This window comes from Lynx canadensis, chromosome C1 (genome assembly GCF_007474595.2).
Source record: "Lynx canadensis isolate LIC74 chromosome C1, mLynCan4.pri.v2, whole genome shotgun sequence".
Taxonomy (NCBI): Eukaryota; Metazoa; Chordata; class Mammalia; order Carnivora; family Felidae; genus Lynx; species Lynx canadensis.
In genome coordinates, this window is record NC_044310.1 from 12,858,170 (window position 1) to 12,875,891 (window position 17,722).

At 54.7% G+C, this 17,722-nt stretch overlaps 1 protein-coding gene across 1 annotated transcript in view; it reads left to right on the plus strand.

Annotated features, from left to right (window-relative positions):
- Positions 1-17,722, plus strand: part of IGSF21 (immunoglobin superfamily member 21) — a 242,998-nt gene that overhangs the window by 102,422 nt on the left and 122,854 nt on the right. The window contains exon 2 of the mRNA XM_030328031.1: positions 8,175-8,287. Coding sequence (XP_030183891.1) covers positions 8,175-8,287 — 113 coding nt within the window. The remainder of the gene's footprint in view (positions 1-8,174; positions 8,288-17,722) is intronic.

Sequence of the window (17,722 nt, forward strand, 5' to 3'; positions counted from 1 at the left end):
AGAAAGTCTCAGCAAAGAAATAGAAGATATAAAGGAGAACCAGGCAGAAACTTTAGAACTGAAAAATACAATAACTAAAGTTAAAAAAAAAAAAAAAGAAACCTCACAGGATAGACTCAGTAGCAGGAATGAGATGACGGAGGAAAGCCTGTGAACTTGAAATAGATCAATAGAAATCATCCAATCTGAACACCAGGAAGAAAAGATTGAAATACACACACGTGCACACACAAAATCTCTGCTCTCATGAAGCTTCCAACCTGGTTGGGTAAGGGGGTGGGAGAGGGGAAGATCAGTAGACAAACAAATAAATGTGTATCAGGCAGGAATAAATGTTTAAAAAAGAATGAAGCAGGGTAAGGAGCAAGAGAATGGCAGGGATATGATTTTATATAAGAGAGCTGGGAAGGGCCTCTCCAAAGAGCAGAATGGAGGGATTGAGCCACGTGGGTGCCTGGGGAAAGATTGTTTGGGGAGGCGGGACCGGCAAGTGCAAAGGCCCTGAGGTAGGGATATGCTTGGAGTATTGAGGGGCGGGCAGAGGTCATTGTGCGGGGGGTGGAGGAATGAGGAAGAGAGTGAGGGGAGATGAAATCAAAAAGGGCAGAGGTGGGAGCAAGGATCCCAGTTGGGAGGCATTGCAGTAGACCAGCAACAAATTATGGTGACTGGGCCCAGGGGGTGGCAGCGGAGGGGTGAGGGAGTTGGATTCTGGATGCATTTTGTAGAGAATGCAGGCCTTGCCTGAGCCAAGGAAAAGTAGGGGGAAGCATCACTTCCGTTTGGTTCATTTGAGGTGCCTGCAGACATCCAAGGGTGCGTTAGGCGGTAACGCAGGACCCTAGGTTCAGAGTTCCTAACCCACCTGCTGCAAGGTGCCCGGTCACCTCTGCTGGCAGGAAGGGACACGGGACACCAGCTCAGCACAGTGCCCCCAGGAGGAGTGGGACGCTGTTCAGAATGCACCAGTCACGCTGTCCCCTAACAGTGAGCCTGCTACTTCTGGCCGTCACCCCCCTCAAGTGGACGCACGCTATTTGCTGCTCTGGGGTCCTGCCGGATGGCGGTTCAGCAAGGGCCATTACGCATGGATCCTGCTGCCTCTCCACGGCTCGTGCTGCCTATGCTCTTTGCTGTACCCACTGTGCGGCCTGCTGACTCGGCTGGCCTGCCTTACATCCTCCCGTGACCGATGGGGTGGCCACTCACCGCCCAGGGCTCATTTCTTCTGTTGGACAGAGTCCTCCTGCCTGACCTCCATGAGAGGCCCCTGGGTACTCTAAGGCGGCACCAGTGCCTGTCCGGGCAAATGTGGCCAGAGAGGCAGGTGCAGAAGGCACCTGAAGCTAGGTGACACAACCTGGCCCAGGCTGTGTCACACAAGGCCACCGGGAAGAGGTGCTGGCTCGAGAGCCCTCCTGAACACAGCACCCAATGTATGGAACAGTCCAGGGCATGGGCCAGAATTAATCTGTTCCTTCACCCAACAGAGACTCCTACGGAGGCACTGCTCCAGGCACATAGGTAACACAGCACCTGGTTACAGCCCGTGGCCTCACGTCGTGGTGACCATTCACCAACTACACCGTCACAAGTCCTGTTCCGTGATCTAAGCAGTAGGGGACAAGGGGTGTTTTGGGGACTGTGACAGCCTGGGGCGTCAGGAAAAGATTTCCCGAGGAGGTGAGATTTCCATTAATCCTGGAAAGATGGGTAGCAATTTCCCAAGCCAAGAGCGAGGGCTCAGGACAGAGGGGACCATCTGTGCTAGGACTCAGCAGTGAGGGACGGGGCTGCTCTTGAGGAAGAACAGAACGCAGAGGGGCCTGGACGGGGATTTTGAACTAGGCGTGTGCCAGATGTCCCCGAGAGGGTCCGCAACATTTCCTATGCGCCAATTCGAAGCTCTGAAGGTCCCTAAGAAAGCCAGAGGCGTGCCTTCTAGAGAAAGCAGCCTGGCTGCTGGTGGAGGATGCTAGAAGGGCATGAATGGATGCAGGAAGTCCAAGCCAGACCCCGACCTCACGCTACTCCGTTAACCACCAATGTCTGCTGAACCCCTATGGGATCGAGCACCAGGGACGAGTTAGCCTTTACTCTGCCAGTCCTCGAGTTGGTCAAGGGAGATATGGTCGCCCTCGCTGTTGAACTAGGTAGGGAGAGGTTTAAGCGCTGCACCAGGCCAGCCATGGGCCATGGTGGAATTATAACTCACGTGACCACCTTGTTTTGGTTTCCCAGGGACTTTGTGGTTTGGTGCTAAAAGCCCTCGTCCCAGGAAAGTTCTCGACCTGGGCAGACTGAAACATCCACATAGGTCACCCTGATATAACTTCTGTCTCTTTCCGCTGCATCAAGGCAGGCCTGCACCCCTTCCAGGGGGCCAGACGTGAGCCGGCCTTCTGGAAGCGTCCCCTCTGAGCTGGGAAAGGGGAGAGGAGGGGCACTGGGATATCACAAGGCGAGTTACCGGACGCAGGAGCTATTCGTCATCGCCTCGTTGGGGGGGCGCCTGGTGCCTACACATGGCCTGTGATTTTGCTAAACGTATCTTAACAGGAGCGGTATAAATGATGTCAGAGATAGAGGGGGAGAGTGATGGCCGCATTCGGGATAATGAACTGCTTAGTTAGGATGAATCCGGCTCCCCTCCTGTTCCTGCTTCTTGATACTGTGCTCGGGGGCTCTCACGCAAAGGGCTGATGGGTGGCAAATTTAATGCCGAGAAAGACAGAGCTCTGTCTTTAGCCGGTGTCGGATTAATTGACAGATTCACTTCTCGGTGAAATGGTGTTGAGTTGTACCAGGAACCAAGGTGGCAAGATTTGGGCTCGGTTAACATCCGACTTGGGGTTGATTGGAGCTGGAAGGCCTCCAAGATCCAGTTCCTCCCTCAGTTTGCAGACGAGGAAACTGAGGTACAGACAGAGGGACAGCCTGCCTGAGGTCGCAGAGCTGGTGGGCAGCACAGTGGAGACCAGAACTCAGGTCTTTTAGGCTCTTTTGACTGTGCTCCCTGCCTCCTGGCTGGTGGATGAGCCCCTCTCCCCTGACCCCTGCCTGCTCAGCCTTTCCTTCCCACCAGCCCGATTTGGGCCGTGGCGGCAGGGGCGAGGTGGGGAGGTGGGGAGGAGGGGTCCTGGCAGTAGGGGGCTTTCGCAGATCTCTTCTCTTTGCTTTTCTGTCCTCCGCCTTGGGAGAAGGGTGCCATGTGGGTCTCCTGGCTCTGGATCCCCGGTCATCTCTAAATCCTTTACTCCTTGACCAACTTCCAGATATCAGACCCCACTCTTCCCACCTTATCCGGGACCATCTTTCTTCAGCCAAACAGTGGGAAGTGAGAAGGAATGATGGTCCGGGAGGCCAAGAAGCATGGTGTCACCTCACCCTGTCGGGGGGCACCCGCCCTAGGTGGCCTGTGGGTGGTGAACAAAGCCCTAGAACCCTGTGATGATTCCCATCTCCACATTACACGTGGGGAGACTGAGTCCTGTGGGGGCCACATAACTTGCCCAGGTCACTACTGACCGGTAGGGCAAGAAACGTGAACTGGATAACTGACTTCAACTTTGTTGGAGGCGTGTGGGCGGGAGAAGCAAGGAAAGTGAGGGAGGAACTTTCAGACAAAGAACCGATGTAAGGCATTCGGAAGGCGATGGAATCTTGTGGGACAGCAAGCGGAGAGATGTTAGCCGGATCTAAAGGAGGTCTTCTGTGCTTTCCTTTTGCCAAAACCTCCTTGACCATGAACCCTCCTGCGTGTGCCTGTGTCTGGGACGGTGAGTTCTCACCTGTGGTGCAGGTGCTGATCGGCACTGACCCGGTCCTCTCCTGGTACAGGTGTCAGAAAATTGCCTTGTCACCTGGCTCTCCCTCCCTGCCTAGCTAGCGACCCTCCCTCCAGACCTGAGGCTCAGAGCCCACAGTCACCTGAGGGCTCGTCCTGGCCTTGGACAGGAACCACCTGGGAGCCTGCAGCTCGTTATGAGGCTCCAATGGCAAGCCTTGGAGGGAATGGGCCGTCCCCTCCGCCCAGCTTCCCTGATCCCAAGCCCAGGCCTCCCCGTTCGCAGTTTCTGTCGCTCCACGTTGGGTTCCCCGTGTGCCCTTCTGGCCCCTGCATTGGCCGTCCCGCCCCATCTGAGAGCCAGGCCTCTGTGAAGACACAGTCAATGGAGTGGCGAATCGGGGCTACCCTCCCCGAAACCCCACGTGACCTCAGCAGGTCACGTGACTCCGCTCCGGGTAGCCCCAGGAGGCAGGGGTAAGAGACTGGCCTCCAAAGGGGGCAGATCTGGGTCCCAGCCTTTTCTGCTTAGGTGGTGGTGTCACTGGACAAGGCCCTACCCGCCCCCCACCCCCACCCCCACCCCCACCCCCACCCCCGCCCCACCAACCCCGAACCTCAGTTCCTTCTTTACGACAGAGAAATCCCCCGGGGCCGTGGCGGGATCGTCCCCACCTGCTCGTAAGAAAGCTCCAAAAGCAGCACTTGTCAGATCTCATTTTAATACTCTACTGATATTAATGGAGCTCGCATTCCAGAAGGAGAGGCAGATGTGCAAACAGACAATTACACTCCAGCGTGACACACGCAGCCAGCGCGGCATCTTATGTTGCACAGGTTGTTGCTAGAGCTGAATGGGGGCCAGAAAGCGCCACGGGCCCAGGGAGATTGTAGTCTCTGCGCGGTGGCCGGAGCCCCAGTGTGGCTAGGCTCGGCGCTGTCACCCCGCCCCCGCCCTCCGAGCAGGGGGTCCTGGGGAATGGGAGCCACAGTCCCTTCTGCTTCCGGTTAGAGACCTGTTCCTGGTGTTTGTTGCAAAGGGCTCTAGCAAGGCCAAGGCCAGGAGAGGGGAGGCAGGCGTGACTCGGGGGCTGCAGAGAAGGGGAGTGAGTGCCTCCCTAGCCATCTGTCTCACTTGTCTCCCCTCGGCCCCTACCCTGGTTCTAGTCTTGCAAGGTGCTGAATCAAAGATGGGCTCCCGGGGATACAATGTTATGAACAGATTTCCTACCCGGGCCCACCTTGAGTGAACACCCTGAGCGCACTCCAGCTTCAGGCCCTTTGCCCACGCGGCGTTCTCCATCCGGAACGCTTTCCCCCTAGAGACCTGCATGGCTCACACTTGCCTTTATTCTGGATCCCATCCGAGAGGCCTCCTGGGGCCACCCTGTCCAGAGGGGCCCCTGCCCCGCTCTCTGTTCCCTGGGGCCGCTTTACCCTGGTTTACCTTGATTCATGGCATTTATCAGCACCGGCTTTATTTCCTTCCCCTCGTTCGCTTCTTTGTAGCCTCCTTTGCTGTAGCCTCAGCTCCTGGAGGGCAGGGCTTGTCTCTTCTCAGCACTGTATCTCTAGGGCCCGGAGCGGTGCCTGGTACTGAACAGATTCCCAATTTCTTTTCTTTTTCACGAATGAAGGCAAGACGCAAGAAGGGAAAACAGAAAGGTCCTGAAGGAGAGAAGGGTGCTCCATTTTGTTTTAACGCAGTGCTGGGAATAGAAATCCTGTTGCCTGAAACATTTATCAGAAGCTCCCTGTTGTCTACACGCCCTGCGAAATGCTGTCTTAAGGTGTCAGAACCACCACCCCCCCCCGGACCCAGGTGGCCCCCTTCGAAATCTCCTCTTCGGAAGTCCCACCCCCCCACCCCCTTCCCCCGCTGCTGTGCAGAGGGCTCTTCCCTGCTCTCACCCTGCATGCCCCTGAGCCCTGTTGCCCCGGACACCGGCTATACCTCGCCGTGTGCCTGTCGCACGACCCCTGGTTAGCTGAGCTTCACGTGTTCCCCTCCATCCCCACCGATTCACACCTGTAATTCTGCCAGGGCTTGGCACCAAATGGCGACCCTGCAAGCTGGCACCTGTATCCCGCCCTGGCCTGCCTCACACGCACGCACCATCTGCACTCACCCCAGGCCGGCTGCGAGATTCACCCATCCAAGAACGTGTCCTTCCCACCTCCTTGCGGTGGGAGGGGGGCCCTTCTCTGCTCTTGAACTCCCCAGCCATCTGGCTCGTCGTTTCAAAGGTGAGAGCCCCCCCAAGGAGGGCAGCCACGCTGGAAAGGTGAGCCCAGGGGTCGGCCCCGGCCAGGGAGCGATCAGCGGACAGGATCGGGTCCTAGACTCCTGTCTCGGCCCCCTAGCAGCATCTCCCACTCCTCCCCTGTGCTGGGTGGGAAGGGTCTGCCGACCCTTTCCTCTCCTTCCTCATCATTAGAGAGGCTGTGTGGATAGCATGGCGGTCAGAATGGAGGAGACGGTGGGGCTTGAGTCCCAGCTCTGTTGCTTAGAGCTGCGGGATCTCGGTAGGTTACTTTGCCTCTCTGTTTCCCTTCGGAAAGTGGGAGGAATGCGGGCTCTTCTCTCCTGGGAATTCCATGACAGCCTGTTGAGTGAAGGCGTGTTGTGCACTGAGCCTGGAGCCTGTCTCAGAGTAGGTGCTGTGGAAATGTGACCCGTTATTATTTCCAGCTTGCCCAGAGTCCTCTCTGTCGTGGGCCTTCCGCCTCCTGAGGGCAGCCTCCTTGTTTGTCGTGGTTTGGGACCCAGCTGGGCTTGGGGACTTCCCCGATTGTCCAGGCCGGGAAGGCTTCCTTCCCCCTCCTTTCACAGCCCCCACTGTCACCCGCCCACTGAGTGTGACCGTGTTGTGAAACTGTCCCCAAACTGTGCGCGCCTAGAGGACAGGGCACTGCTAGAACCACCCTGCTTCCTGGATCACGGTCCTGCTCAGAGCAAGTGGGAGCAAACTTTGGGGCTGAATGAATGAGGAAGGGGGGGGGCATTGATCCTTCCAGTTGGTTCCAGTCACTGCTCGCAAGGACCACGCAAGCTCCGTGGGGCTTCCTGGGAGCCTGACCTCCAGCCTGAGGTTGAGGCTACCTAGAGGTGAGCCCCCTGCCTTACTCCTCACCCTGGCCATTGGGACCTGACGCCTGGTGCCACGCAGGTCAATTCTGACTCCAGCTTCCCCATCGATCCTGCGGAGGTCGATTCTTATTTCTTCCCGCCCCCCCCCCCCCCCCCCCCCCCCCCCCCCGGGAGTGTTGTAACCATTAAGCTGCAGGCAGGGGTCAGGTCCCTGGGCTCGATCCGCTCAGGTTGCCTGCACAATTGAAATCCCTGAACCCATCCTGGCTAGTTTTCTCATTAAGACAATTGGACTGGATTGATCCATTAGATCAATGGCCGGCATCAGCCGGCAGGAAGCCAATCAGAGGGGCCAGGGCAATCGGCCCGAGAATGAGGCCCCCTGGCGAGCTGGAATGGGGCTTGGCCCTTGGGGATGGGGCTCTGGGAGGCAGTGGAGAGGGCCAGAGGCCTCCCCGAGCCGGACTTTGGTGTGGAGACAGGAGTGTTCCCCAGGGTGTGGCTACCAGGTTAAGAGTCCTAGCTTCTGGGGCTCCAGGGGCAGCTGGTGGGCGAGACACATCACCTGGTGCTTGCAGAGGATTGGACTCCTTCCCAGGGTGGTCAGCTCATAACCACCCCTCCCTACCATGGCCTCCAGGGGGTACTAACTCTCCCCTTGGATGGCAAAGTGTGTGAGATGGGAGATTTGGCAGGGGGTGGGGGAGATTTGGGGGTTCAGGAAGCAAACAGAAGTTCCTCAGGGAGCTCTTCCCCTTTCATCAGGAGTGATTTGGTTCGAAGGCTGGGAATGGAGGGATCCGGGCACCTCAGGCACCATGTCTCAGTGTGGGTTCCATTAAGAGACACGTAGTCAAATAGGTTTGGAAATGCTGGGTTAGATGCTTCTCGGCGGGCTTGTTTCCCATGAGACTTAACTGGCTAATGCATATCAAGACCCTGCAAAAGGGGGGAAAGAGGTATAGTGGTTGACCACAGGACCTTTTCTCCGGGCATCTTGTAGAAGTCCATTGAGGCATTACCTCCAGCTGCCGGCAGGTCCTACTTTCAAGGGAAGATTGATCCCAAGAAGTGTTTCAGGACTAGAGGGATCCACAGGCTCTCAGGACGGAGACACCAATGACAAAGAAGAAGAGAGCAATGACCTCCATTCAGGCCGGGCGGGTACCAGTCACACAGGCTCCAGTGTGAACAGCACCCCTGCAGACGGGTCAGCTCCCTCCCCCCCCTCCCCGGTCAGCCCAGCCCTTCCAATCCTCCCATGCCCTCACCTCCCCTTTCTTCTTTTTCCTGTAGGCTACCTGACTGTCAACATTGAACCTCTCCCACCCGTGGTGGCTGGTGATGCCGTGACCTTGAAGTGTAACTTCAAGACAGATGGTCGCATGCGTGAGATCGTGTGGTACCGGGTAAGTGATCACAGTTGCCCCCACTATACCACCGCCAGGACTGAAGGTAGAGTCCCCAGAGCCCCTCTGGAGACCCTTACAGGCTTGGCCATGTCCTCAGTCCTAATGCAGCCCCGTGTCGTCCTGTGCCCTCTGCCAGGCTCCCATCCTCTGCCCGAACCCTCCTGCAAGACCACTTTGTTCAGCCTTCTCTTTTGTCCTCAGGAACTATCTCGTTCTGGTCTCCTTTGTGTCCCTAATTTGCCCCTTTGCTCAGGAGACCCCAGCAGTACCAAGTATGAGTTAGTAAGAACACTGCTGTGTAACAACCAAGAAACGTCGGAGGTTGGGATTTCAGGCTGGGGGCTTTGGGTAATCCTCTTGGCGGAGGAACGACAAAAGCAGCATGGCATCCTGCCCTCTTAAGACAAATTACAGAGATGGTCTGCCTTCTAATTCAATTACGTATGGGACTATCCTGGTGACTGGCACCTGATCTGGGTCTGAGAAGGGGTGCCGTTAGAGACACAGAGAAGCCCACTGGTCCAGGGCCCAGCTGCTGGCAACAGAAGGACCCGCTCTGGGTGTTGGGCACAAGTGTTGGCCTTTCCAGCCACCGATAGGAACCTTCTCGTGTCTGGACGGGGCATTCCAGCCCGGTGTCCCTTGGCCACCGGGGAGTCAGGGCTGGCCGGGCTCCGGAGAAGGTCCACTGGGAATTGATGTTCCTGCAATGCCACACTCAGGATTGCACAGAGCAAAGTACCGCCATCTTGGGACCAGGTTAGGCAGAGAACTCCCCTTCCGTGATCTAAAACAGGCTTTGGCAACACTTTTCGGTGAGGTCCAGATAGTAAATATTTTCCTCTCTGGGGACCGTATGGTCTCTGTCACAACTACTCGGCTCTGCTGTGCTAGTGTGAAAACAGCCACAGACAACGTGGCGATGGAAGGGCATGGCGGGGTTCCAAGAAATCTTTATGCATGGACACTCAGACTTGAATTTCATGTAATTTTTATGTCACAAAATACTCTTCTTTTTTATTTTTGTCACCCATTAAGAGAGGTAAAAAGAAAAAGAAAAAACCATTCTCGGTTCATGGGCTGTACAGAAACAGGCTGTAGGCTGATTGGGTCCACCGGCCGTGGTCCACCAACTCCCGATCTAAAGCCACACTTCTTTAACCTCTGTCTGCAGCATTGCCCTTAGAGCTGATGGAGTGGGGGCTGGACAGAGCTGATGGGGGGGAGGGGGGCAGGTGGCACGGGCAGTTTGATAATCCCGCATCTAGAACTGGTTCCTTTGCCCCTTTACACCCCTTTACACGGTGCGGTGCTTGGAAACCCTGTGTTCGAGGATCCCGCTGGGGCACACTCACCATTCAATGCCCTGACCCAGAACTCCGCTCCTCAATCTCCTTCTTGCTCTCGCGCCAGTCTTTGGTGGGACCCTCCTGTCCTTGCTCTTCCTTCTTGCAGTCTTAGTCTTTGATTCCTCACATGCTGGTCGCTGCTGTCTTGTTGACTCTGCCTTGGGCTCCTTTTAACCAAGATCATTGTTCTCCAAGGTTGCCCCTCCCACTTAAAATTGCCCCTAGCCGCCCCCCCCCCCCCCACTAAGCTCTCCAGGCAGCCTGGGCCCCACAGGTGTGAACCTGATGCTCTCGACACCCCTGGGGGCCCCAGCTTTAGATAAGATTTCCATCCCGGATAGATCAACAGGCCTAGAGAAAGTCAAGGCATATGTTAAATAGTGCCATGAACTGAATCACTAAGAGGCGTATTTACATGATACGGGAGCTGCTTGGCTGACACACACAGCCAGCATCTCATTAGCACCTGGCAGAAGGACTGTGCTAAATTAACTGCAGCTCACTGCTAACGATGGGACTGTCTCTCCCCCAACCATCCGTAGATGGGATCGGAATGAGGGGACGTGAAAGACCCGCCTGGCTGGCGGAGAGAAACGCGGAGACCCAATGGGACCGCTTAACAGAGGTGAAGGGGGGAGGGAGCTTGCAGACAGGGAAATACCAGTGGACGACACCTCATTGCCTCCCCAGCCCTTGAAGCAACCATCCTCACTCTTGTTTGAAATGGAATTTTTCTGCGTCGGTGGTGAAAGTCTGCCTGCAGAGGTGGCTGCCGAGGTGGGGACAGCACGAAGGCCAGGGCCAGGTGTAGGAAACCAGGCGCGGGCTTCCACGTGGCTCCGCGCTATGTTCTCTGAAGATGAGGGAGACGCGGGCTTTCCCTTCCCGTCTCTGCACCACCCCCACCGTGCTGGGACTCCCCCGTCGCCACCGCCCCCATCTCTCCCCCCCCCCCCGCCACCGCCCCCCAGACTGCGATCACGTTGATTGCCTTAAGAATCAGTTACATCTCTTACGGTGGCAGGCCCTGTGTGCTGGGCTATGGTAGGCTGCACTAATGAATTTATTTTCCTTCATTTCACATCCTTTGACTCGGTGCCTCTGGAGTGGGGAGGGTATATGCAGATGTATGCAAATCACATGCAAATTGCCCACTGGAGCCAACTGTTTGGGCCCTTGTGATTCTGTAGCTGGATTGAGGTAGCAGGCTCAGCTGACTCGGAACTCTCCTTGGGACCAGGGGAGCCCCGCATGCCCTGTCTGTGATGGTGAGGATGGGGGCAGAGGCCGGTGGCAGGGCAAGGGGGTGGGGTGGGGTGGGTGGGGACAGTTCCAGGGAACTGGCTCCATGCTTCCAGTTCTCTCTGCCTGTTGCCACTCTGGCCTTCCCTCACCGATCGCCTCTTTTCCCAGGGAGCCAGCTGAATGGAGAGAGATAAGAGCTTACCAAGATGGGGGCTGCAGAAGCCAAGGCTCCTTATGCGGGGTGGGGCTTCTGGGGGACGTGAAAGAAACAGCAATGGGAGCCCCGCTCTCCTTCTCCAGTCAGAATCCACCCCCCTCCAGACAAGTCCCTACATCTCTATTCTCCCGCCTCCATTTCCCGGCAGCTCCTGCCCCCCACCCCCCACCAAGCAGGGAGCTGCCCAGCGTTGTTTGTTTTCTGTACGTCTGTTTGCTTCCCCAGCTTCCTTTGCCCATCCTCTGTGAATGAGCTTACAGAGCCCGGCTTGGAAGGAAATGAATAGATTACACAGGCCCAGCCAGGGCCGTGTCTCCAATCTCTTTAGAAGGGAAAAGCAGGGCATTGTGATGAGGCCACCACTGCCCGCTCAGCCCAGTGGGCACAAAATGGCCCAAGACCTGTGAAGCCCAGCAGCCTCCCCTCTGGTCCTAAAGACATTATCTTAGCAATGGAATCATCCTGAGCTTTCGGAAATGGAACGAATGGGTTGGATTCTTTGGGTAGATTGGCAGAGCTGATGACATTGCCTGAAGCAAAAGGGATCACTCCCTTGGGGTTCGCAAGATCTCTGGCTGGACATTGGGGAAGATCTTGCCATGTGGATGTCTCAGGCATGGGGTGGGGGCAGGGGATAGGAGGAGGGGGCCAGGGCCTGCAGCTTGGACACTATGCCCCATAATCTTCCCAGTTCATAGCCGGGGGGAAATGCCGAAACTATAGAACAGATTCAAAAAAATATATGTGATCAGATCCCCAGGCTATTCAATATGGCAGCCATGGCTAGTCACATGTGGCTATTCAATCTGAATTAAGTTAAATTCAAATCAAATTAAAAATTCATTTCCTCATTCAGATTAGCCCTATTTCAAGAGCTCACTAGCCACATGCAGTTGGTGGCTACCATGCTGGACAGAGCAGGTATGGAACATTCCCATCATCACAGGAAGTTCTACTGGATATCCACTATGGCTATTTGCAGTTTTTTCTGAGGCTTCTGGAATATACTGTGCTTTCCCGGCAAGGGAAAAGCCACTGCTCACGGGGCCAGTTTTCCAGGCAAACTTGCTCTAAAGTGAATTTCAGAAAAATGAATTTTATTTGTTCTGTAACCTGCCATCATTAGATTGTGGAGGGATGGTTGGAGGGTTGGAGGGATGGGAAGAGGGACCATCATTCTCAAAAGACCTCTTTGAAAACAAAGAGAAGTTGTCACGAAGGTCATCAGGCACCTGACTGGGTTTCCTAGCTGTCTATAAAAGCCCTGTCCAACGTTAGGATGCCTCACAGCCCTTCTCCCCATCCCCTCATGCTTTCCCCACTTTTTCATGGCTTCCTCTCCCAGATTTGAGTTTCCCAGGCTCCGTCTCTGCAGCTCATGCTTTTTTTCCCTAGAAATATTCAGTGGCTAATAGAGCAGGGGTGCGATTTCATAGTTGGACAGTAGGGGGCTGTCATCTAAAAAGCAAACTACCCTAGTACTAAAGTCAGGACTTGGTTCCAGAAAAAAAATGATTGATAATTTCCTCTACTTAATCATTTCTATCCATTTACATCTATAACTGGGGACCCATTTAATAATGCTGCTAATTCTAATCTGAGTGGCTTATTAGCCAATAATATTTATTGAGTCTTCACTACGTGCCAGGCACTGCATACGTGACCACATTTCATTTTCACGCTGGCATTGTGAGGTCGGGTCTATTGTTGTGCCTGTTCTTCAGACGAGGAACCTGAAGGCCGTCCATGGAGACCACGTCTCCGCTCATGTCACCTTCCCTGACTTCTGCAGAAAGTTCTAGACGCTCCCTCCTCCATGATTCCTCTTTTCGGGTCTACACCCCAGCTCTTACCTCTCTGTGCCAAAGCACCCATCTGTCCACCGGACTGCGAGCATCTCAAGTGCAAAGGCCACGCCTTTTCCCCCCACTGTATCCGTAAATGTTTGTTATGTGCACAAGTGATAGAGCTGTGAATACAAAGGCGTGTGCACGTTTTGATAGACCGTGCCACGTGGCCCACTTCTGTTTCAGGTGGGCGTATGTGTGCGGCCGACGGTATCTGTTGGCAGGGGAGTGTGAGTCATTGTATGCTCAGGGGGCTTTGTGGATGTGGGAAAAAAGGAACATTTCTTATTAAGGAATACTGTCTAAACTCATTTAGTTGGAGGTCAGCTGCCCAGCAGGCAAAGCCAAAGGTCTGTTTATATCATAGAAATCCATTAAACAGCCACAGAGAATCATGGGAGCTTAGCCTTTCACAAGTTTTTATCATCTCTCCTTTGTTTTGTCCCTTTCTGTCACAATCTGTTCCCAAGAGCTGCGCTGGGCCCAGGTTACAAGGCCACAGAAAAGAGAGCCACGGAGCAAGATAGAGAAGGAGATTGGTCAATAGTGATAACGCACCGCTTTCAGGAACCCCGTATCTCACTTCTGTCACCTTGTGGGGAGCGTGTGCCTGGGTGTTTGCTTTGTGGTATGAATGCCTCCTCCATGATGCTACCTGGCTGGGGTGAGCTCCCACCCCGGGGCCTTGCTCGATGCCTCCGGGGTAGGGGTGTGGCTGCTCTGGACCATGAGACTGGGAAGGGTAAGGTAGGAAGATAGAGGGCTGAGGTGTCAGGATACGCGCATATGAGTTCAGGGTATGTGTCAGGGCAGTGACCTAACCTTTCTGCGTTCTAGAAACCTCATGTGGAATTGGGCATGCAAACCCCTACGTTGTAGGCTTCAATGAGATGATGTCTGCAACCAAACAAGCCCAGGGCTTGGCTCTGTTGTGGCACCTGTTCAATCAATGGTGGCCGTTGTCCTCCCATGTCTCTTGGTAGCTTAAGGGATAAGGGATCGAGGAAGGAAAGTCATAAAATGAGGGTGGCAGGTCTTTTCAGAAGATCACCAAGGATCATCGGATTCCTTGAATTCCATCCTACCACCTACAGTCCCCAGGCAGACAGGCAGAGACAATGTAAAATGGTACACTCTTTGTTTCTGTGCAGTTATGCTGACAAACTCGCTGGATTTCAGTTCTTGGAAATTGTCATCACATAGCTAAGCCCTTTCAATGGATCTTAGCTCTTCTCTCCCTGAAGCAAAGAGTTATTTCAAAAGGGTATTACTGGCATTGGCTCTCTCCTAGTGTAAGTCCTTGACGACGTTTTGTTGTCCGAAACCAAAATAGAAAGTGATGATCATAAGGGGACATAACAGTCCAATGATACCAGCAAGGGCAAGAAGGCAGGTGCACTCTTGGTGATGGGTAGAGGAGGACCTAAGTCCTGGAGGAGTGGGCTGGACCACCCCTCGGGCCCCTCTGGCCTGGAGCCAACCTGGCTCTTCCTTGTTCCCGCCCTGGACCCACAACTTGATATTACAGTTCCTGAATCTGGACGAGGAAGGGAGTAAGAAAAGCAACACCCGTTCTTCACAGAGCCGGAGCCAAGCTGGTCCGAACTGCCTTGTTTAGGCCCCCCTCCCTCGCCCCTGGCCTTCCAGAGGGACAGGCTGTCTCTGATGAAGAATGCCCCGTGCCCTATCTCGTCACCCCTGTTGTGTAAGTGGAAGGAGGGCCTGCCAAAGGACAGCTGATTATAGAACAACTCTAATCACCCATAAAGAGGAAGTCAGAACACATTTCCAAGTCTAGTCCCATTGCAATCCTTTTATTCCACCCTCAGGAACAGGTTGAATCCATCCCAGACCCTTTTCCCCCAAAGCTCAGGCTTCTGGGGGTGGAGTGATGGAGAAACCGTAAGCTCCCCCTAGAGGTAAGAGTGTGAATTGCAGTTATTGCGGCCCCTAAGCCCAGGTCTTCAATGATGGCTTGGCTCTAAAAGGGGCAGGGGTTGCCCACTCTAGCATCTTGTAATGCCCTTGGCCCAGCCAGGGACCATGTCCTGGTGCACGGTAAACTCTGATAGGAGCTAGCTGCCCCATTCAGTCATTCGACACTAATTCAGCATGTAGTTACTAAGCAGGATGGTCTTAGGCACTGGGCGTGCATCAGGGAACAGGGCAGCAAGATCCCGAACGCCTGTGGTTTAGCTTAGAGGCAGGGGGAGGTAAAAAGATAAACGAACAGGAAAAACGGCAGGTAGTGATAAGGGCAGTGCATATAATGAAAATAATCTGGCGGGGTAGAATGGGATTGGGTGGTCAGGAAAAGGTTCATTTAAGCTGAGACCTCCAAGGCAACAAGGAACCCGCCTTGCTAAGGGATGGAGGTGGAACATTCCAGGCAGAGAGAAGAGAACATGCGTTGGTGACAAGCTTCGCGCGTTCAAGGGACAGAAAGCGAGTCCACCGAGGGGCTGGAATGCAGCCGGTTGTGGGGAGTTAAGAGATAAGGTGTGACAGATAGACGGGCAGGACCACTGACGCCAGGCCATGTGCTCCAGGGCGCTGGGTCTGGAGTAAATTCCAAGGGCAGCTTTGGAGGGTTTGGAGCAGGAAAGTAACGGGACCTGATTCACTTTATTGAAAGGTCACTTCTGGGTGGAGGATGGGTTGTAGGGGAGCAAGACTGGAATCAGAGGGGCCACGCGGAGGTTGTTACAGAGGTGACAGCAGTGGAGACGGTGGGAAGGAATGGAGTTCTTCCATAAACTGCAGGTGGAATCTAATGGGCTTGCTAACGTGTTGACGGGAGGGAGGCAAGGAGCATTTGGGGTGACTCCCGGCTTTCAGGCTCCAGCAGCTGGGGCGGGGGGGAGTGGTGCTATTTCCTGAGGCCAGAAGGACGGGAGGGGAGGAGAAGGCTGGAAGGGATTCTCTGTCACTTGTGTTAAGTTACAAGTGCCCCTAACGTGGGGCTGGAGTTGTTCAAGCAGCTGCTGGGGCTACAAGTCTGGGGTTCTGGACTGAGGTCAGGACTGGAGATTTATACTTGGGGGGGGGGGTGGCGTCAGATATGAACGGTGGGCCTGGGTGAGGTGACAGGCAGAAGGGGAGGGGGGACGGGCAAGAGAAGAGCACACAGTGCTAGGTCCTGGGGAGCTCAAAATTTAGAGAAAAGCAGACTAGGGAAGAGGCTGGAAGGAGCCGCCGGCAAGATGTGAAGAAAGCCAGGCGAGTGGATGTCCCAGATCCCAAGGGAGAAGAGCCAGCTGTGTCCCATGCTGCAGCAAGATGACTTAGGACAGGAACAGAGAAATGACCATGGATTTGCAACATGGAGCCCACTGGGAGCCTGGAAAAGAGCAGTCTCCTTGGAGTTAGTGGGGCAGAAGCCTGCCGGGAGTGGGCTGAAGGAAGCACTGAGGCTAGCTGTGGCACGCCTCGAGGTTTCAGCCATTCAGGGGATTTGACCTTGACCTTCTGGACAAACCTTTGCAGTAACATAAAGACAATTGCTTCTATCTGGTCCCTCTCCGTCTGTGTGTCTTTCATAAGCTACCAGCTACATTATCTATTCCAAACTTGCCGAGCCTTGCAATCCAGACTTGCTCTCCTCCCAGAATGTTTGGGGGATCCTGGAGGAACTCGGCGGTGCGTTCGGCGTTTGGGGGAGAGATCCCAGCTCTACCAACTGATTAACTCAGTGGCCTTGAGGTGAAAGCCGTTCACAAAACCTCCCTGAGGCTCTGCTCCGTGCTGGGCACGATACTCTGGGCTGGAGAGAGAAAGGGTGAGGTGGACCCGTTTCCCCCGAGGGGAGAGCTTCGGGTCCAGCTTCATTAAGTTGTAAAGATCTGTTTCCTCCTCTGGCCAATAGGCTTGCTCGCCTTCCCCCCCAGCATCTCACAGGGATTTGTGTGAAACAAACAAGCCAGTTTCCTTCACCCACGGAGCAGGGAAATAGGGCTGCACTTAGCTTACTAAATCCTCTCTTTCCGCCTGGCCAAGCCTTACTCATTCTTTCCTCTGTGAGGCCTCTGACCTCGCCTACCAGGATAGAATTAAGAGATCCTCCTGCGAAGTTCCATAGCATTTTGTACGCACTTCCATTAGAGAGGTATCACTTGGTATTTTAGTTATTCATCCGGCCTTTGCGTCTGTTGCTGAGTTTTATTTATCTGCTTCTCCAGTAGGCGCTGTGGTGCTGGCAGACTCCGGGCCAGCGTCCTTATGTGGGATCTTTGGATCCCTATGGAGGAGGTAGATGAGCTTCTGGGGCTTCTACTTGAAACCCCAGAAAGTATGCCTAAAATGTGATGTGCGTTTTGGGTGGGGGGGGGAAGGAAAGGGGTTGAATATTCTCAAAGGGGTCTGTGCCATTGCCCTGTGACCACAGTAGCAGGTGTCTAGGTGCTCGTGAGTGTAAATGAGCAGGGCGTCATTATCTCCACCCTTGGGTCATCAGGGCCGCCACTCAGGGTAGATCTAGGAGACCAAGGGGCTCCAAGGGTGCGTCAAAGAGCCCGTGATCCACGAGCTTTCCGGGGACCTGGTGGGAAGAGGGAGCTGTACGTAGTCAAGCTTATATGGGAAGGGCATCGGGCGGGTGGGCTCAGCCCAGACGCCACAGGACAGTCAGCCTGGACGTGTGCATAGATGCCCTCGGGTGGGAGAAGGAGGTGAGGATGCAAGAAAGGAAAGGCTGGCCTTGGCAATAGATCGCTGTTCTCCCTGGCACAAGGGAAGGTGTTTTGACCAGAGAAATCCATCCTCTTTGGGGGATTAA